Source organism: Gossypium arboreum, chromosome 11 (genome assembly GCF_025698485.1).
Source record: "Gossypium arboreum isolate Shixiya-1 chromosome 11, ASM2569848v2, whole genome shotgun sequence".
Lineage (NCBI taxonomy): Eukaryota > Viridiplantae > Streptophyta > Magnoliopsida > Malvales > Malvaceae > Gossypium > Gossypium arboreum.
The window spans coordinates 32,643,659-32,665,345 of NC_069080.1; the positions used below are offsets into that span (position 1 = coordinate 32,643,659).

General features: G+C 31.3%; 2 protein-coding genes and 1 long non-coding RNA gene across 6 annotated transcripts; 2 read left to right on the forward strand and 1 right to left on the reverse strand.

Annotated features, from left to right (window-relative positions):
* Window positions 1–1,142: 1,142 nt before the first annotated feature.
* Window positions 1,143–3,379, reverse strand: LOC108463802 (uncharacterized). Of its 4 annotated transcripts, none has more exons than XM_017763727.2 (4): window positions 3,193–3,379; window positions 3,018–3,089; window positions 1,687–2,172; window positions 1,143–1,596 (listed from the first exon to the last, which is right to left on the reverse strand). In XM_017763727.2, exons 2-4 carry the CDS (start codon window positions 3,027–3,029, stop codon window positions 1,543–1,545), a joined length of 552 nt encoding a protein of 183 aa, XP_017619216.2. In that variant the 5' UTR covers window positions 3,030–3,089; window positions 3,193–3,379; the 3' UTR covers window positions 1,143–1,542. The 4 variants fall into 4 exon arrangements, with proteins under 4 accessions (XP_017619216.2, XP_017619218.1, XP_052878217.1 ...); XM_017763729.2 differs by having other exon boundaries at window positions 1,687–2,061; window positions 3,193–3,376; XM_053022257.1 differs by having other exon boundaries at window positions 1,687–2,064; window positions 3,193–3,376.
* A 3,143-nt stretch (window positions 3,380–6,522) lies between these two features.
* On the forward strand, window positions 6,523–8,203 carry LOC108463803 (uncharacterized). Its single transcript, XR_008274584.1, has 5 exons — window positions 6,523–6,813; window positions 7,040–7,220; window positions 7,341–7,441; window positions 7,524–7,885; window positions 8,021–8,203. It is a non-coding gene; the product is annotated as an uncharacterized LOC108463803 (long non-coding RNA).
* A 4,367-nt stretch (window positions 8,204–12,570) lies between these two features.
* Window positions 12,571–17,151, forward strand: LOC108463801 (uncharacterized). Its single transcript, XM_017763726.2, has 5 exons — window positions 12,571–15,199; window positions 15,285–15,590; window positions 15,663–15,829; window positions 16,101–16,566; window positions 16,645–17,151. Exons 1-4 carry the CDS (start codon window positions 14,930–14,932, stop codon window positions 16,306–16,308), a joined length of 951 nt encoding a protein of 316 aa, XP_017619215.1. The 5' UTR covers window positions 12,571–14,929; the 3' UTR covers window positions 16,309–16,566; window positions 16,645–17,151.
* Window positions 17,152–21,687: the final 4,536 nt, after the last annotated feature.

The window sequence follows — 21,687 nt, forward strand, 5'->3', positions numbered from 1 at the left end:
CAATTGATCAAATTGGTACATGGGCTAGCTAAATTAAGCTCCCGTGATCACAAATCCATAAAAATTACAAGAAAAAAGCTTGGTTTACTTACCAAATTAATGGTTGAATGCTTATGAACTCAAAGCTTTTCTTCTTAGGTTTTTCCTAAGCTTTGAATGGTTGAACATTATGGAATATGACAATCCTCCACTATATTACTATAGTCTTAGATTAATTTAATTAACCTTGTTTAATTACTTAATTAAACATAACTTAATTATAATTTAGCTTAAGTGGAATATGTCATCATCATCAATATTTTCCATTTTGATATTTGATTAATTGCCATATAAGTTCTCAAGCCTTTTGTCAATTAAAACTCTATAGTGATTGGATTTTTATATTTTATTCTCTAAGCCTTAATTAACTATTTAATCGAAAAATTTATTCAACCATTATTCAATATATTTTTATATTAACTCCATAAATATTCATATTTTATATTTATAAACTCGATTTACGAAAATGGCGTCCCAAAATCATATTTTCCTATACCAATGAAAATCAAGTTGTTACATTTCACCTAACCAAACCCACCCCAAACTCGATTTTTCCAAAAAAAAATTGACCCTAATGGCTCGGGTTGGGTTAGAATTCGTTGGATTTAGGGTTTTTTACCATCCCTATTTATAACTAATCACTTGCCCGTCCTTGATTCCACTTAATTAAATGCAACAAAATGCTGACAGTAATAAAAGTATCATAGAAACTATTGTATTAAGAGTTAGATCAAATTGATGGTTTCTGTTAAAAATTTTATCCATTTGTAATGTTAAAAAAAAATCTCATAGTGATATTTGAAGTGCCATGTGTACCTCATGTTGACATATAAAAACTAAATTTTAATAGTAAAAATAAATAATTATTTAATAATAGAATCAATTTACTCTTCTAATTTGTTATTTTTTTAGTAGAATAATTAAAATCTAATCTCACTTCTAATACAAGAGCCTTTAGCACAGTTTTACCGGTGAGGTTTAAAAATTTATGTGACAAAGGATATCAGGCCCTTCATGCCATTTTTCTTAGTATATATATTCTCAATCAATGTTTATAATTTTTTTAATCAATCGATGTCAATACTTAAATACTATAAGTTCACTTATCCGTTCAAGATCCCAACTTTCAATAATAATAGTAAAATACATGAACAGATCCAAATCAAAAGAGGAAATTACATTAGTAGATCCGAGCCAGAAAAACATGACTTAATACAGATCTATCAGTTGCTGAACATTACAACTAAATTCTTGAACTGCAAACATTTTGTACAAAGGAACAGCTAAACAACCAAATCCTAAGACATTAAAAAACAAAAGAAAAATAAGAACAGTAAAATCCCAAATGAAGCAGAGAAAAAAAAATCAAACCAACCCCACTATTACAAATTAATTTAGATCTTCAAAAAAAAAAAAGAAAAAGAAAAGAAAGCCACCCTCCAATCTTCCTTTAAAAAAATACTCCATATTTCTACAAGTTATGATGCCCTTCAAGAAATGTAACTATATTCCAATCTCCACATTCCTGTAACCTGACCCTCCTTCAGTCAAAAGTTCCTGCAATAAAGGAGCATTGATGAAATCAGATCAAACAAACCTAATAGTTAGCTTCATAAATGAAATAAAGGGTTTGTTTTATTTTCTTACCTGTGAAGTTTTGGCGACATGGGTGTCCTCATGAACAAAAGCAAACCTTTTATTGTCACCCATTCTCTCCATGGACACTTCATTAATCTTATCAGCTTTTTTGGAACCAATGTGGGTTCTCTTGAGCCCCAGAAATCCCTTCCACCTTGTGGAACCCTTAGGAGGCGTTAGTGTCACATTATTATCATCATCATCTCCAGCAAGAAGCTCTTCCCTCAAAGTCCTTTGCATTTGATTATTACAATTATCTTTAAATGGCAAAAGCTTACCCTTAAAAAAAAGCTCATCAGCACTCATCATGGAGTAGTTTGATACTGAGAATTCAAAGTCTGACGACACTGGAGCCTCCCTTGAGTTCCTCTCTTGCTTCATAACCTGCTGAGTCTCAACAAAATCATTTGAGAATGAGATTCTTGGACTCATTGGGGGGCAGTGATGATGATTACCTTTGTGCTCCGAATTATACATGTCTAAGCATGCCATGAGCTTTCAAAACAACATGGAAAACAAGGAAAAAATTTAATAAAACCTAATAAATTCTATAGGGACCCTCCCTTGATACTATTACAACTAACCGAGTAGATGTTTGTATTTATATATAAGGAAGCATGGGGAGCTTGATGTATGGTTGTTTTTTTGAATTCATGCATGTTATGCCCATGATGTGATCTTTTTTTTGTCATGACATGTTAATTGCCCCTCTCTCTCTCTCTCTCTCTCTCTCTCTCTCTCTCTTTCTTTTTATGTTTGTTTTTCTCTGGCCAGAATTGGCATTCAATGATGACCAGCTTTGAATACAAAATCCTCCAAGTATTAGTTATTTTTAAAAAACATCTTTTACTGTTTTTCTTTTCTCTTGGAGACTGCACGAAGGTGAAGATCCTAAGAAGCTTTCTTTTGCTCCAAAGCTCTACCATAATCGATAAAATAATAAAATAGTAGAAAAAATGAACAAAAGGTGAATCAACTATTCAAAATTGTTTTTTTTTTTCATTTCTGTTGAGTATAGTTAAAATTTTGTTGAGTGAAGTGAAAGTTAAAAAATTTGTATAATAATAAATTTAATTTTTAATTTTATATATTATTTGGATTAATTATAATTTTAAAAATTAATTTTCAAAACTTATAAAAAAATTTAATTTAATCTTCAAATTTTACCTTCTTTTCTGCTTCCCCACCTCCACAGTGCCACTATCATTTGTATTTTGTTCAACTATTTTGATATATAAAAGAAAAGAAAAATATTCTAAGAATTCTTTAAAAACACCAAAGCTCACGTAGGATAGCACCAAATTAAGATGAAAAAATGGCAATGGAGATGGGAACACCACATTGGAATTCATTTTTTAGCAGTACTTGCTTGACCATCATCATCATAATCCCATCCATCAGTGCTGGTTGATCTGCATTTATATATACATATAAAAAAAAATATGAATGATGATACCTCATAGAAATTTAAAAAAAAAAAAAAGGTAAAAGATGAGAGGTTTTGACATTCTTTACCCTCTTCTATAGGACCAATCCCCGTATGCTTCGTGTTTCTCAAACACACTTGGAAAACTTTCTATGAAGATTCCAAGGAACAGTCTTTAGTTTTTTTAGTCTTAAATCCGTTTTCACTTTTTCCTTTCTAGAGTTTTATCATACACTCATTAGCCACACCACCTCTATGCATGCATATATATAAAAATTTGTGAACCACAAAGATAAGCATCGTGGTTAATTATTTACTCCAATTAATACTAGTAAAGTTGGTATTGGGTTTCTTTCTTTGCATTGCATTTGACATACAAGAATAGCATATGCTAGCTGGAGGGACAGTTAAACTTAGCCAAAACAAGTAATTTTACTTTTTTAAAACTTGTGGCTCATTGCATGCAGATTATTAATTATGAAGACAGTGAAAATATTAATTAATTTTGTTTTCCATTGTTATTGTAGGCAGAGTTAGGGAGATGGAAACAGTTGCCATTGCTGGCAAAGAAAGCAACAGCAGTGTTATTTATGGAATAAGGTAAAAAAGAAAAAGGACATTGAATGTTTTTAGCTAAAAGTTGTAGGGTTTTATTAAAAAAAAAAGAGAGATTCAGAAATGCAGAGAGGTCCAGAGAGAAGCAGCGGCACTTTGAAGGAAGGGGGATTGAGTTGCATTTGGCTTCAGCTTGACCATGCTTCGACTTGTTAGTAAAATATAGCAGTGAATGAGCTGGCGACACCGACTGATCAATAGGACCACGTGATCTGAGGTTTTTTATTTTTTCTATAAAAAGAAATTCCATTTTTAACTTCTATTCAGATTTTGTACATGTTATGTGAGATTACTTTTTTGCCTTTTTCCTCTTCTTTTTGTGTACCCTTGTGATTTAATTACCTCCTCAAATCTTATCCTGGTTTAGAGTTTTTGTTTTCTTTTTTTTTTTTTTTCCCTCTAATCATTAAAGTTAAAGCACTGTTCGGTACATAGCCATACCAGAGGCATCAGCCTGCAAAAAGTCCGGTGGGAAAGAGCAAAAACACAAAAGATCATCGCTGTTGCAATTTTTACTAAATCCACTACTCAAAACGCTACTCCCCAACATGTCAGCAACGGGATTCCCCTCCATGTAAATATGCTGAAGTCAAACCTGGTCCAACTTACAATCAGCAATAAAAGTTCCAAGAGAACAAATATTCATAGCATACAATTGATATCAATTTGAGCATCAATCTTTGCAACAAAACCATCAATACCTACAGTAATCACATTAGGAATAAATCGATAGGAACGGGTCACCCATTTGCCATGACTGTAACGGATAACGGTCTCTTGCATGGTTTAGAGTTTTACTACACTATTTTGTTTGTATAAAAGAGGTGGGAATATGATAGTAAAATATACATTATACGTATTGATAACATTATTCTCAACATATACATTTTTTTCATTGATACTTATGTTAATTTTCTTTTAAAAAGAGTAAAATTCCCCTGCCCTATTCTCTGCTCCCATCTGTGCCCCTACTCAAAATTAACCGCGTCTACAAGTCTTTTTTATTATTATTAATTTTTATTTCATCTACAACTAATGTACAAATTGTAAAATTAATTATAATTTCAGTTAAAATTATTTTTAAAAAAAAAGGATTTGCGAAAAGAGAACTTGTAAAGAAAAACGGAAAAGAGGCTAATTTTGAGAAGAAGGCACGGATTGGGGCAGGGAACTAGGGCCAGGGGATTTCTACTCGTCAAAAATCACCTCATATTAGTCTAATAGGTAAAATTTTGACGAGATTTAAAACATTAAATCAAACAACTAACTTCTTTTATTTGATAAACCGGAAAATTAAGGGTCGAAACAAAATTAAATGAAAAGCATTTCTTTATTTATATATTATTTTCACTTTTTTATAGAAAAATCTTATTATTTGTATTTGTTTTATTATGAATTATTAAATATGTTTTAAAAATTTTAAGGCATAATAATTTTTTGCCCTTCAAATTTATTAAAAAAAGTCTTTTGAGTCCTCTATTTATTTTTTTTTTTTTGCCTTTGAATTTGTAGTTTTGGTCAAACCAACCCAAATGGATTGAAAAGTCAACATTTAATAACTTTATTGATGTGGCATACACAAGGATTGTCACATAGATGACACGTCAACATTTAATTAATTTTTAAAATTTTAAATAATTTTTAAACAATATTAATCATTTTAATTTTTAAAATAGTTTTTATTTTTTTGAATTTTTAAAATTTAAAATTTAATTAAATGCTTACGTGTCATCCATATGATAATCTATATGTATGCAATGTCAACAAAGTTTAAAAAAATTAAATTTTTCGTTCATTCTAAGTGATTTGACAAAAACGAAAATTTAGATCTAAAAAAATTAAATGTAAAGTTAAAATAACTATTTTTCTATAAAATTAAAGAATTAAATTATTATGTGAAAAATTAAATCACTGAAAATATTATCTTTTAATTTATTTAATTTTCTTCGATATGTAATTAATCTTTTCTTTTTAAACTTCAACAAAAATATGAAATTCAAAAGAAAAAAAAGCAGGAAAGAAGAACGAGGTTGTAATACAAATGGATGGGGATTTGCTCCATATCTACTTCTTTTTAATTAAATAATATTTATACTAATAAATTTATATACGTGCAAAATAATTATGGAAAGAAAAATTGATAATATTTTCAAGCATGCTAGTACTGTATTAATTGATGTATAATTGTTCTTTCTAATATTGGTTTGCATTGATGTATTTTACTATACTATTTTAAATTTATGGATATATTTAAAAGAAAATTTATATATACCTGTAAATATATTTCAATTATACGATATACAAATATAAATTTTAAATTATTAATTACGATCAATAACTTAATTTATTGATTGTATTTTCTTTTAATGTAACTATAAAAAAGACAAAAACAAATAAGATAAAATAATTAAAATATTAAAATTTTATATCAATAAGTACAAAAATCATATGTACCGATGCAACTGATATTAGACTACATAAGCTTAAAATCAAAATTTGAATCAAAACAAAACATAAGTTTTGATTTAAGATAAGGATGGAACATATTGACCAATACAAAATGGAATTGCCAACACCATCTATTATATTTATATTTTTTATATAATATTAATTTATATATATAAAATCCATAATATAAATATTTTCAATCAAATAATTTTTTTTATAGAAGACCTGGTAGTTTTATTAATTGAAAAATAAGAAAATAACTAAGGGCCCAACATGCCTTTTGATCCAGGCCACTTACATCCAAAAAAACCAAACAGAAATAAAACCGGCCTCACTACACTAGTAATGGTGAAAGCCTCCTAACTAGCGATTGAAACTAAAAACTTAATGGTAACTAAATGCAATAAATGAAACGGCAAAAAAGAAACCTAATATCTACCCCGATCATTTCAAACGACTGGATTCCATTAAAGCTCCGAGTTGTCATTTAAATATTCAATCCCTTCTGACGATAGCAGTTTCCAAGGGTTTAATTTTCTTGCTATCTTCTTTTGAAATCATTTCTCCCAAACATTTCCTCAGTCTGGGTTTCTTGGCCATATTCTCTCCGATTCTATTGTGTGGCTATTCAATTCTTCTCCTATCAGGTATGAGTTACCTCATCTATCTAATGCTTCTTTTGCTAGTCTATGTTCTTGCGAATTTTTTGATCTTTGAATGTGCTGAAAGATGATCTCTTGAAAGCAAGTTTTCTTGTTCTAGATGTCTTTGATAATAGCTCCAATCACGAACTTATTTGTTGTAGTCGTCTGACATTTTCTGATTGTTGTTTTGGAATCCCCTATTATTTTAATCGAACGAACTCCCATCAAGATCCCTAACTTTGTGCATTCTAAACATGCATATGCTTCTGCTGCAAATGGAGAGGGAATGTTGTTATGAATAATCGTCTTTAAATCCAAAAGTTCTCCCCTCAGACCCCATACCACCAGACCTGTGGCCGATTTATAATTTCTACTATCAAACACTGCATCAAACTATATTGTAACCCTCGGTATGTCCTCCTTGCTTCTGTAATATCTGTTTATGTTACCTAGAAACTATAATACTTTCGCTCCTTCATATTCTGCCATATGCCTCCTTATGTTTTGTGCTAATTCCCTTCTTGTTGTAGTTTTCCTTTCATGCATGAGCCGATTCCTGGAAAACCATATTAACCATAAAGCGTAACAGAAGAGTCGGCATTGAGCTTCAGTGCCTCTTTTGAATACCCAGGTTAGCCACTCCCATAGACTTTGGTTTATGTTTTCCATGACCCAGGATAAGTTTAAAAGTTGCCAAACTTCTGTTGTTGTAGGATATTGACGAAAAATATAGAGGCTATCTTCTGCCCAAGCATGACAACGGGGGCACTTATCATCTGCAATGACTCTCCTGTGCTTAAGATTAACAAGTTTGGGAATAAAGTCCCAGGAAATTCTCCAGATAGTAATTGAGATTTTAGAGGATAGTTGTAAATTCCACAATTTCCTGTAAATTTTTTTAGTTTCGGCATGTAATAAATAATTACTAGGATTCGGAATAGCATCTTGTAATAGTTTCTAGGCACTGCGCACTGAATATTCGCCAGATAATTCCCCTTTCCAAGCTTGAGTATCTTCATAATTGGACTCTGCTAAAGGAATTTGCAGAATTTTCTGAGCTGTGTTTGCTGGAAAGGTACTATTTATCAACTCCATCTTCCATTTTCTGTTTGTATCATCAATAAGATCTGACACTAATTGTAAACCTCTATTGTTGGATCTGCTGGTTCCTTCAACTTTATCGATCCCTTGTATCCAACTGTCTTCTCAGATTGAAATTTTGTCACCTTTGCCCACTCTCCAGCACAACCCCTTTTGAAGAAGTCCCTTCGCTGGCCAAATGCTCTTCCAGGTAAATGAAGGTAAGCTTCCCAACTCTGCATGTAGGAAACTTGAATGCGGGTAATATTTAGCTTTTAAAACTCTGGCAATAAAGAATTTGGGAAATTAATAAGGCGCCAATCCTGTTTAGCTAATAATGCAATATTAAATTGACCAAAGTTTCTAAAACCTAAACCACCATTTTCTTTTAAAAAACAAAGGTTTTTCCAAATGCACCAATGAATTCCCCTCTTTCTTGTCCCTTCTACCACCAGAATTTTGAAACAATGCTATCTAATTTTCCAAATGCACCAATGAATTCCCCTCTTTCTTGTCCCTTCTACCACCAGAATTTTGAAACAATGCTATCTAATTCATCACATGGGACTTTAGATAATAAAAAACAAGCCATCGTGTAAGTTGGAATAGCTTGAAGAATGGTTTTAATGAATACTTCTTTTCCACCCTGAAATAGATACCTGTTACTCCAATTATCTATATGTTTTTTGAGACGGTCCTTTAGATTTCGAAAAGATTCTTTTTTCCTTCGCCCACCATATTCGGTAGCCCTAGATAGCGTTCTGGTTCGTTCAAACTTCGGACCCTTAATATATTGACAACAAGTCTCCTATCTTCCTCCAATGTGTGTGTGCTAAAAAATATTGTTGATTTGTCAAAATTAACACATTGTCTCAAGCAATTTTTAAACTCTCGGAGAATTTCTTTGAATAGATTTACACCATTACTTGTTGCTTCTCCAAATAGTATGTAGTCATCAGCGAACAATAGATGGGATACTTGTGGTCCTCTTCTACTAACTTTGACACCATTAAAGTCTTCCATTCATTGTTAGTCTCAGTAAACTCGACAGTCCCTCACCACAAAGGAGAAATAAGAATGGACTTAACGGATCACCTTGTCTAAGTCCTCTTTTTGGTAGAAACTTCTCTCCTACATGTTTATTTATGAACACTGAATAGGAAACTGTCGCAACACATTTCATAATAGCGTTTACCCATTTTAGATTGAACCCCATCCGTAGCATTATCTCCTTTATAAAATTTCACTCAACCCTATCATATGCTTTACTTATGTCAAGTTTAACGGTCATATACCCTTTCCTTCCTAATCTCTTCTGTTTCAACATATGCAAAATTTCATAGGCTAGCAGCACATTATCTGAAATTAATCGACCTGGCACGAATGCACTTTGCGCATCACCAATACATTTACCTATAACTCCTCGAAAACGATTTGCTATCACCTTAGCTAAAATTTTATAAAGCACGTTGCATAGACTGATTGGCCGAAACTGTGTCATAATAGAAGGGCTGGTGACTTTTGGAATCAGCACTATATTTGTAGAGTTGATTGAACTTACCTCCTTATCCCCGTTCAGTAATCGCAAGCAAAAAGAGGTTATTTCTTCTCCCACGATATTCCAACATTTTTGATAGAATATAGCTGGAAATCTGTCTTCCCCTGGTGCTTTCTTAGGCCCCATATCGAACACTGCGTCTGCGATTTCATCTCTAGTGTATGGTGCTGTAAGTTTTTTATTGTCCTCCATGTTGACACAACGTTTAATACCTGATAGCAAATGGTCATAGTTCCCTCTACCTTCTGTCGAAAACAACCTTTGAAAATATGCTCGTGCAATACCCTCTATTTCCTGTAAAGCCACCATTTTTCTTCCATCCTTGTTTTGCAACTTGTGAATGAAATTTGTCTTCCGTCTCCGCGATGCTTGACTGTGAAAAAAAGATGTATTTCTATCTCATTTGTGTTTATACCAATCTCATTTTTTAAAATTTGTTTTTAAATTTAATATTTTTTTAAACAGAAAAGCTTAATTGATAAAAAAATGTTATTTGTTTAATTCAATATAAATGTGAATAGGAGAGTAACTGAACTCAGGACTCAAGGATAAAAATACAAATGTTTAATCATTTGGGCAAAGCTAAAAACACATATTGAAAACATTTCTCTGTTATATCCACTAAAAACACATTACATTTTTTTCAAAATCAATTTAATCTAATAAATTTCACAAAAATTGATCTTATCCAATAATTATGATTAAAAATAAGCACTTTTGAATAATTTATCAAAGATTTCGGCTCTCTTAAAAACAAGAAGGCTAATAAGTCGTGTAGTAAGAAAGGGAAGGCCGATTTACAATCTCTACTACTAGTAGTAGTTGTTGTTGTTCTAAGTATGGTGTATGATAGTTGTTGTTGTTCTAAGTATGGTGTATGATAGTTGTACTACAAAATTAAGAGGACAACTACAAATCAGGAGTCATTTGAATATATATTATCTTCTTCTGCTTGCTGTCACTCCCCCCTAATTTGTTTTTCTTTTCACCTTTTCCAACCTTTTGTCAGCGAACTCCGGAAATTCACTCCAAAATATTTTTAAATTGAGTTAACATCTAATTTATTCTTTGAATTTATGTAAAAGTATTTAATTTTTTTATTTCAATTTGCATTTCAATATGTATTGCTTTAATTTGTTAGTAGTGTTAATTTTTAAGTATTAATATATAATTTACTTTTTAAATTTGTCCAAAAGTATTTAATTGATATGTGAATTTATCCAAAAAAAAACTTAGTTTATACTTAAACTTATTTTGATTTATATTTTTAAAACATTTTTAAATTTTTAATTTATATTTGTCACATATCATATTAAGCGGCTTTCATGTGTCAATTTAGGATTGGTTATCAATGTCATGTCAGTACAAACTAATAGTGTTAGTATGAATATACTAATTTGGTGACAAAATACAAGTTTAAACATTAACTAATACAAAAAAGACACATGTATGAATTAAGTACATTTGGACAAGTTGTAGAGACAAACTACATTTAACTTTTCTAAATTTCCAAATACATTAGCTTGAGATGCAAGAGTAGCCACATTTCATCATCAATTGTGTATGACATTTAGAACCTCGATTGGTTAGATATTCATTAACAGTCTAATAAGTATTAGGATTGAAGGATGGTTTGTAAAGATGAGTTTTAGTATTATAAAGCATTTTAAAAATTAGTGATATATTTTGATATTAAACTGAGATTTGTATAACATTTTTCTGATATTGAGAAATCATAGAGGATTTCGAATATTAAAAATTAAAATTAGTTGAATGTAACCTTTAAAAATAAATATAAGAATTGATTAGATTAAACTGAATCAACCTTTTTTGGGCCCTCATTTTCTTTACCTATTGCCACTAACATAACAACAGCACATGGATTTTGAGTATCCAATTAAATATCAACAATATGGTTAGGTCTAGGGTCTGGGAAAGGGCACACATTCATTTGGATTATGGAGTCTAAGGGTCATTTTTTTAAGTTTTATTTCCCCTTGTTTTAAAAAACTTGGGAAAAAGACAGATAAAACATAATAGTTTCAAGGATCATGTTGAGCTATGGTAGGTCTGAGTAACATGGGGAGGGGGGAGAAGAACAAACACAAAGAAAATTTCTCTACTTTTTAAAAGATACGATTTGAATTTTTACTCACAAAAGGACATGGTTGTCATTCACATGACCCAAAATTTAATAATTCTAAAAAATAAATTCAGCCAAATGGGGTACTGACAAGTGGTGGGTTTTCATGAATCAGTGCCTGCAAAAGAGGACCAGTCAAAACTCCCCACATTGAATCCAAAATACACACAGTGTCCTTTGGGTGAGAATAGGGATGGCCTGAACCACAAGTACTGCACACACACACACACACACACACACACACACACACAAACACACTAACTTTTGGCCTTTGAGGCTTCGTATCTAAGATTTTACTGTCTCTATTCTGGTCTCCTATCTTGCCAGCAACTGCTTCAACCTTTTATGATTATCTAAGAAAATTTTCAAAGAAACTTAAAGAAAAAGAAAAACCCTTTTTTTCCTTTCTTTGAATTTCTTCGTTTCTTTTGAGTGGAAAAGAGACATTGTTTAATGTGTCCAAAGAAATTAGCTCGTTTCCCCATGTTGGATCAGAAAATCTCCAGTGGAGCCAATGAAAATGTGTTCTCAATTATTTTAACTTATGATCATAATATCATTCCTTGTGCTCTTATCTATGATAATTTTTTGTATTCAAAACTTCTCTAATACTCAGATTTCGATTAAATTTAAGCTTTAAATGGCTTAACCCAATATAAGTTATCGGTTGATACAATTGTAATTTAAATAGTTATTGTTTCCTTTCACTTCATTCCATGTAAAATTTGGGGTACAGTACGGAGGGAGTATCACATGTGGGTTTTCTGCTTCTTTTAATACTCCCCATTGATGAATGGTTAAAATCCTTCGTTCTCCAGCAAACATATATATATATATATATATATATATATATATATATATATAAAGAGAGAGAGAGAGAGATAGAATCCATTAATAAATAATACAATTTTTTTAAAGATTGATGAAATATTTTGTACCCATCCTTCGAAACTTCGATACAAACTTCAAGGGATAGGCTGTGTAGATTTAGAATGCAAGGAAACTATATCATTCTACCAATTGATATGCAGAGTATATCTATCTCTATTTATAAAAATAAATCAAAATCTGGATTGAAGTAAGGAGGAAAATCACAACAGAAGCCTAGAATGTTTAAACTTCATTACGGAATACAAAACATATGTGTAGTTTTACTTGTACTATTGCAATCTTGCACTCATAGCATCAAACACATAATATAGAAAATTTAACTTCCTATTGCTATTGGGCATCTTTTAGCATGTCTCTTTAGATGAATAGAAAATTTATAGTATCTATTTATTCATTGTAGGGTAAATTACACCAACAGTCACCCAACTTTGGGGTTACTGACAAAACAGTCACCTAGGTTTCATTTTAGTCACTTAACTTTCAAAAAATAACAAAACGGTCACTAACGTTATTAAAACGTGACAAAATAGTCATCGGTTAACGATTGTCGTTAGAGTTTTAATGGGATTGCTGACGTGGCAAGTTAACCAGCTGATGTGGCAAGTTAACTTACCATGTTGGCAAAATCGCTGATTGGGGCAGTTTTAGGGAAAAAATGGGTAAGGGTAATGTTTTAGGGTTAGAAATAGATTAAGGAAGGGGATTTGGGGGGGGGGAGAAAAAGGAAAATCAATTTGGGAAATTTCAATCCTAATTTAGGATTTTTTTAGGGTTTAAACTGAATTGAAAATCGATTAAAGAGGGTTTAGGGTTAGAAATTCGTTCAATAATCCATTAATAGGGTATAAGGTTTAGGGTTAATGATTGTCTACTTTGTTTAGGGAGAAAAGAAGACGAACCAGAAACCATTCAATTTTTTTATTGCCAGGGACAATGGGCAATAGAAAAGAAGCTACCAGTGGTGTTACATCCACTTTAACGGGTAAGTTGTTGCATTTAGTTTTAAATTTTTTGGATTCCAATGTTGCTATTTCGATTTAGGGTTATTTCTAATTCAATTTTAATTTCGATTCTGATTTTGATTTTGATTTCGATTTTAATTTCAATTTTAAAACACTCACTGATTTTGATTTTGATTTTGATTCCAATTTTGATCTCGATTTAGATTTAGAATTTGATTTTGATTTCGATCTGGATTTCAATTTAGGGTTATTTCGATTTTGTATTGTATGCCATGTGCATGATGTTTATTGTTTGTTTCTGCCATTGTATGAATGCTATTATCAAATTGATGCGTATTGTGTATATCTGTCATTGTATGAATGCATTATCAAACTGATGTGTATTGTGTATATCTGCCATTGTATGAATGCATTATCAAACTGATGTGTATTATGTATATCTTCCATGATGTTTATTGTGTATATTGTGTATATTGTGTATATCTAGCATTATCAAACTGGTTATTGCCTGTTATTTCCTGCCATGTGCATGACAAAAATGGTTGTGTTTGTTTTCTACCATTATTAAATTATTTTTTGTATTGGTTGTTGTCTGCCATGTGCATGACAGAAGTGTTTGTATTAAATTATTGGGCATTTTGTATTGGTTATTGTCTGACATAAATGGTTAAAGTGTTTGCCTATATTGTCTACCTTTCTTGATGAGTACTTTGTTTGGCAGGTTTAATTGATGAAAATTTTAAAGAGAATAAAGAAAACATGTCTGGTAGTGATGTGTCTGGTAGTGATAGTGATGCATCTAAAAGAGTTAGTTTAGATGGTTTAGACATGGATGGTATAAAAGTAGATAAACTGTGTGATAGTGATGATTCTGTAAGGTTAGATAGTGTACATGAATCTGACTCAGATGACCAAAATTGGCCTGAGTTTAACTTAGAAAATAACATGAGTAATCCTAGACTTAAGGTTGGAATGTTATTTAAGTCTAAAGATAGTCTAAAAAAAGCTGCCAAGCAGTATGGTAGGTTGAATAGTTATTCTATTAAGTTTCCAAAAAATGATTTAAGAAGGTTAAAGGCAGTCTGCAATGAAAACTGTTCTTGGTTCATATGGGTTTCTAGGCTAAACCCTAATGACCCTACTGACCAGACTTGGCAAATTAGGTGTTCAAACCCTAACCATACTTGTTCTAAAGTCTATAAAAATAGGAATGTAACCTCAACTTGGATAGGTGAACAGTATAAAGAAAAATTCATTGCTGATCCTGATTATTCTCTAAAATCATTATAGCAAGATGTCAAAAGAGATTTTTGTTGCTTGGTCTCACTAACCAAATGTAGGAGGGCTAAACTTAAGGTATTGGAATTAATTGAAGGAGCTTATAAGACTCAATATGAGAAGATTTATGAGTACTTGTTGGAGGTTAGGATCCAAAATAAGGGAACAACAACAATCTGTTATTTGGATAACAGATTGTTTCAAAGGATGTATGTTTGTTTGCTGGCATGCAAAGATGGCTATAGGGCTGGTTGTAGGATGATAGTAAGTTTAGATGGATGTTTCTTAAAGGGCTACTATAGTGGCTACTTGCTTGCAGCCATTGGGATAGATGCAAATAATGGCATCTATCCACTTGCATATGCTGCTGTCGAAAGTGAAAACCAAGCATCATGGCTTTGGTTCTTGGAGTTGCTTGCAATAGACTTGGAAATTGTGAGCTCGTACCAGATAACTTTCATGTCTGACAAACAAAAGGTAAAACTCTATTTATATATATATTTTTATGTTGTTTCTATTTAGGGTTTGTCAAAGAATTAAACTATTTTTTTCCAAATTGCAGGGACTTTTGGAAGAAATATGTATGCTGTTTCCTAATGCAGAAACAAGACACTGTGTTAGACACCTACATTCCAATTTCAAGAATGCTGGTTTCCAAACAAAGGAGTTGAAAGATTTGCTTTGGAAAGCTATCGGAGCAAGCACTACAAGGGAGTTCAATGATGCCATGGATGAACTAAGAAAAACCAAGCAACATGCTTATGACTGGTTGAAGAAGAAGAACCCTACTCACTGGTCAAGGTCTCACTTCTCAATTAGGAGCCATTCTGACATGTTGGTGAATAATCTATCTGAATCATTTAACAAGGTAAATCCCTATGTTTTATGTTTCTTACTGATCATTAGTAATTCACTTATCCTTTATGTGGTTTATGGACAGATGATATTGGAAGCAAGAGGTAAACCTATTCTGACTATGATAGAAATAGTAAGGACCAAGATTATGTTACTTATTGTCAAGAAGAAAGAAGAAGCTGACAAATGGAAAGGAATTTTGTGTCCAAAGATCAAGAAAAAGCTGGATGTAAATATAAAAGATTCATTAAGGTAAAGATTCTTTCTAATGCCTATATTCTGACTTAATGTTGCTGATCACATGCACTGATTGTTAGAAAGCTATTGACTTTTTTTAATATGTATGCAATGATTTTGGAAAGCTGTTGACTATTTTTAATATGCATGCAATGATTGTTGGCGTGTTGCCTATTTTTTAATATGCATGCAATGAGTTTTTTTATAATATGCATGTAGGGACTACTTTTTTAGGGGGTGTGTGTGTCATTGTATGTTTTAACCAAGCATGCTTACTGTTTTTTAGGTGTGTTCCATCACATGCTGGTGGGGACAAGTATCAGGTTGAATGTGGTCTACGCAGCCAGCATGTGATGGACTTAGTTCAGAATTCCTGCTCCTGCAAGAATTGGGATCTCACTGGCATCCCTTGCATTCATGCATTAGCTGCCATTCATGTAAAAAATGAGTTCCCAGAGACGTATGTACAAACCTGGTACACCAAGCAAACCTAGCCTCAAATTTACTCCAATTTTGTAAGTCCAGTAAGGGGTCTTAAACAATGGGCCCCTTTGTCAAACATGCTACCAATACTACCTCCTCTACTAAGAAGGCCACCTGGCAGACCTACTAAAGTGAGAAGGAAAGAACCTGATGAACCACAAACAATAGAAAGGTTGAGTAAGAGAGGGGTGGAGATGAGGTGCAGTAAATGCAAAATAATAGGCCACAATAAGAGGAGTTGCAAAGGGGAAGTTGTCCGAAACATTCCAGTAAGTAATTTGCCTTAACTTTTAGTATACTTCTATCTATGAATTTGTTTGTTTTTCACATTTCTTTTATTCTTGTAGGTTAAAAGACATCAAGTTGGTGTTCGAACCCAGCAACAGGCTACCTCAAGTTAGCAAGAGGGTACCCCAACTCAACAAGGTGCCCCAAGTTAGTTACCTACTGCCCCAACTCATCAAGAAGCTGCTCTAAGACAAAAGCTCCCATTAAAGAGAAAATCAAGCACAACCATTTTTAGATGGATGCCTTCTACTCAAGAGTCATCCATGACAGACCATTGATGATGATGAGAATAGACTGCATTTTGTTAACCTTTTAAAACTGTGTAAACTTGCCTGCTACTGATTATTAACTTAGGCAATAATTTTCGGGAAATTTTCCTATGATTGCTACTGTTGATAAAGTTAGGCATAGTTACTGAATTTTTTTGTAAATTTCCCTACAATTCACATCTGTCCAATTGTAATGAATTGTAGAAAAATTTGGTAATATTTTGCCCCTTATTCCTCTTGTAAACAGTTTGGCATTTTGGCCTTAATATATGAGCAATTTATCCATGCTATTTGTTATCCAACTGTTAAGCAATTTGTATACCAACTGTTATCTTTTCTAACTAGCAGCCATGTATACCAACTGTTAAGCAATTTATATATCAATTGTTATCTTTTCTAACCAGCAGCCATGTATACCAAGTGTTAAGCAATTTGTAAACAACAACATGAGCTGGTTAGCTAAGTATACCACCAGCCATTTTTAACACATGTTAAGCAACAAAAATATTCCAACACAATTTGTAATCAACAAAAATTTTCCATTTCATTCAAGTGTTTGTAAACAACAAGAGATGGTTAGCCATGTATAACAGTAGCCATCTATACCAACATAAGCAACAATTTACCAGCAACAAAATTACAAAACATAAGCCGATTTTCAATTAACATAAAATGATTTTTAAAGTTTTGAAAACAGCAAAATAGTAACAATTACAAGCAACAAAAACCAGGTTCTTCTCTCCCTCTTCCTTGTATCCTTTAATGTCTTCATTTTTTTCAGCAAACCCAACAACACAACTCTTAAACGGGGCGTTAATGGTGGATCAAATCAGCTGAAAAATCGACATGGTTTTCGAAATGCATTGCTGAATTTCTTACACCCAAAAAACCTCCTACCTGGGTTGTTATTGGATCAAGACGTGTTTAATTTGGCTGGGTTTCCACAATAGCACACCGGAATCACTTCAGGCATATCCATTTTTCCTCTTTTCCTTCTTCTTCTTCTCTTCCTCCTTCTCTTTTTTTTCTTCTTTTTCTTTTTTTCAAACCCTAAAATGGTGTTGGTACTATTGTTAAAGTGTTAGTAACTGGCCAGCTAGACTTAAGATTGACAACAAGGACTCCGTCAACTACCACGTCACTTTACTGTGACGTCTGTGACGGAAAATGGCAAAAAGGACCGTTTTGTCACTTTTTGAAAGTTAAGTGACTGAAATGAAACCTAGGTGACTGTTTTGTCAGTTACCTCAAAGTTTGGTGACTGTTGGTGTAATTTACCCTTAATTGTATTATAATGTTTAAAATGATCGAAATTACATTTACTTTATCTTTTTATATATATATAACTTCATTTGATGAATGTAACTTAGAGGTCCCTCTATTATAAAGACATAATAAAAACCGATCAAATTAATCTATTTATTATTAAATGAATTAATTTAGTCATTATACTATTCAAATGAATAAAATAAGGCCAAATTGAAATAGATTTAACGTTTACTGTTTAAAAAGATCATTTACAAATTAACAAATTAATATTTATAAAGTTTTTATGGTTCTATAAATGAAATTTTTCATTTGGAATTGAAGTATGGCAATAAGTATTATGGTTAGTCAGTAAGAGTTGTTCAAGATGTGGTTAAAATCTTAATTTGGACCATTTATTATACACATTTTGTTGTTTTAACCTCCCTACTTCAATTTCAATGATTTCACTCTATAAATTCATGTAAAGAAAGTAGTAGGGAAAACAATGTCTAATTATTTAAAGTAAAGAACTTCATAACACATTAAATATCCTATGAAATTTAATTAGAAATATAGATTCTTGCCAGCTTGTAAAACTAATTGTTTTCTCTTTCTAGGGGAGGGTTACTTGCATTGTGGCATTCATTTTCAAAGCCTTTAGTTTTGAGCTCTGGAGCAGTACTTTCTAGGAAATAGGTCTTAAGCATTTAGCATGAGCAAACCTATGAGTTACTTTTTCAACTACAAGGATCCTTTATCACAGATTCCAAGTTATCATTACAAAGGCTCTCAATCTTTCACAGATTCTATGGATGAAGATGATGAGCGAGGAGGGTGATGGCTATGTGTTAACAGAAAGGCTCGCTCAATTTGCTGCTATGTTCTTTGTTGGTGAAATTTTCAATTTGTTAACATTATTTTTTTTTGTTTGTTACTTATAAAAGGGAAGTGGCATGTTGCTCTGGTGAAGTTGTTGTCGGGTTAGTAATGGCAGTGGTAAGGTGGTGGCAGCGTTAGGAACTGAGGTGGTTGGCAATCGGATGGTGGGTGTAGGGAGATGGACTAGCGCAATTGATGCGCTAAACATGCATTACCAATATGATTTTTTCTTTGCATGTTGTAATTTATCCTCTTTTCTTTTTTCTTTTCCTTTTATAATAATATAAGACAATTACTCCTATTAAGATGATATCAAAATATATAGTTTTAGGTATTAATAAAATAATGTCACATTATTAATTTTTAAAACATACAAATATTATTCTACACTTAATCACATATGATATCATTTCTAATTTAATTCAATTTTAATTAAAATAATTAAAATTTTAGAGAGAAAACGTTGACTAAAAATAAATAAAATTTGAAAATACTTATATCAATAATTAAAAATTAAAAAATAATAATCATAAGCACAAATTGAAAAGAAAAAAACTAAAATCAATCTAGAAAAAAAGAAACACTAGTAAAAAATCAAAACTTGAAAATTTTATAACCACCATTGGTGGTTTTTATCAAATTTTAAATTTGATTAAAATTTGAAATAAAAATAAAAATAAAAAATTTACCTGCCTAGAAATTAAAAGAAATAAAAAGGATTAAATTTTAAAATTATAAAAGAAGAAAACATGTTCATTTATTAAAGTTTTAAATTTTTAGTGCAAAATTTTTAATTTTAAATAATTTAATTAAATTTAAATTAAGTTAAAGAAGATATTAAATATAAATAAATATATAATAAGATTTTTATATTTTTAAAGTAATAATGTGGCATTTTATTATTAATGTCTAAAAATTATATATTTTATAAGTATCCTCATATAATTCATTCCCATAATATAAATAGGTATATATTTTTATATATATAATGGCCATCAAGTCTAATACGAAATTAAAAGGACCAAGACTCAAACACATAAACGGGCCCACCAATGAATTAAAATATAGTGGTCCAAAATGTTGAATAAAATACTCTTACCCAACCTTGAAATTAAAAGGCCTCAAAACATTTTAAATATGTGACATGAGACTTAATAAAAATTAAAATCAAAAGGCCCAACATATCCATTCTTATACTTAAGATTTTGGAAGATAAATAAATTAATTGTATCAAGATATACATACAGTTGCATATTAGTTAAACCTAATATTTTAGTATGTGATTAAGTGTACTTTGGTTGGTGTGTTTGTTTATTTGTGGCTAATGTAAAAATAGCGATGACAGTGAAATTAGATATTATAGTGATAGTATAACGTGAGATAAAAAAAAAAGAAGCTAAACACACTACACTAGAGATAAACACCCATCCAAAACGACCCTAAGAACTATTGTCAAAACGCAATTTTCATGGAAGGATTTTTATCTATTTCTGCAAACAAACATACTTTATGTTGTATAAGATTGGTTAAAGGATGTTCTCTTTATCAAGAGCATAATAGTAGCTTTGAAAGTGAGTTAACTCTCTACTTCTAGCAAAGCTACAAGTCCTGATTAAAAAATATTATCTAATATGTTATTTCACTATCTATAGAATTGTAATATATTATCTAAAATATTTTTCTTGGATTAGTGGTGGAAGTTTTTTTATTATGGTACTCCTAATTTTCAAAAGTTGGCTCAGCTTCATCATTCGACCGTGAACAAAATTACAGTGTTTTTAAAAGAATACACACAAAACCAAAAAAATAAATTAGATCATTAAAGGTTAAATGGCCTTGCCTTTGTGCATGATAACTTTTCGTTTGAAGAACAAGTATGTACCAATATATTATTACTTTTTTATTTAAATATATTAAATGAAACATTGAAACTTTACCATATTGTTTTATTTTGTAGAAATTTCAACAACATTTTGGATCCTATCTACTATGAATGTATTGTCAAAATCAACACTTGGATCATTGAAGATGAGAGTTCAGTACAACCAGACTTAAACTTTGAAGAGTTAGTACTAAGGTGGTTGAAATTGAACAAAATGAAAATGTTAATGGTTAGTAGATGTTTGTATTGAGGCAGTTATGAAAGAAGTTGAACAAATTGTTCAAGTCTCATAACTTACCGTATTTGAAATTAATAATCTTTTAAGACAAAATAGTTGGGCCATGACTTTGTTGATCTTGTGAACATGTGCTGGCCTATCTTTGAAGATCAATCATTTGGAGCGACAAATCATTGCAAATTGGATAAAGCAAAACCGAATGCCCTAGATTAAGGAGATTAGATCAACTAACTTGAAGACTTATCTTGAATATTTTTGAATAATCTTTATACTTTATTAGGATATTATTAATGTTGCTTCAGTTGGTATTTCGATAGGGATTGTGATTGTAATTTATCCTTAGGTTAGTAAAATAAAAAATGTTCATATATATGAGACTTTCCTAAGTGATGATACCAAAAAAGTTTTTTAGCACTTTGTTCAAAAGGAAGTGCATTTTGATATGCTTTTTTAGACTTTATTAGGAAGTGATCTAAATCTTTTACACATGTGTGAGGTTGCCACATGGTGAAAGGTAGGACTTAAATCATCACTTGTACAAGGTTGAGTATAGTGGGTTATCTCTTCGGGCAAGGCCCTGTAAACA

Coding starts and splice junctions, on each gene's coding strand:
- LOC108463802 (XM_017763727.2), bottom strand. Junction 1,597..1,686: donor ATGTCGCCAAAACTTCACAG/GTAAGAAAATAA, acceptor CCTTTATTGCAG/GAACTTTTGACTGAAGGAGG.
- LOC108463801 (XM_017763726.2), top strand. CDS start 14,930: ATGTATGTTTGTTTGCTGGCATGCAAAGATGGCTATAGGGCTGGTTGT. Junction 15,200..15,284: donor TCATGTCTGACAAACAAAAG/GTAAAACTCTAT, acceptor TCCAAATTGCAG/GGACTTTTGGAAGAAATATG. Junction 15,591..15,662: donor TATCTGAATCATTTAACAAG/GTAAATCCCTAT, acceptor GTTTATGGACAG/ATGATATTGGAAGCAAGAGG.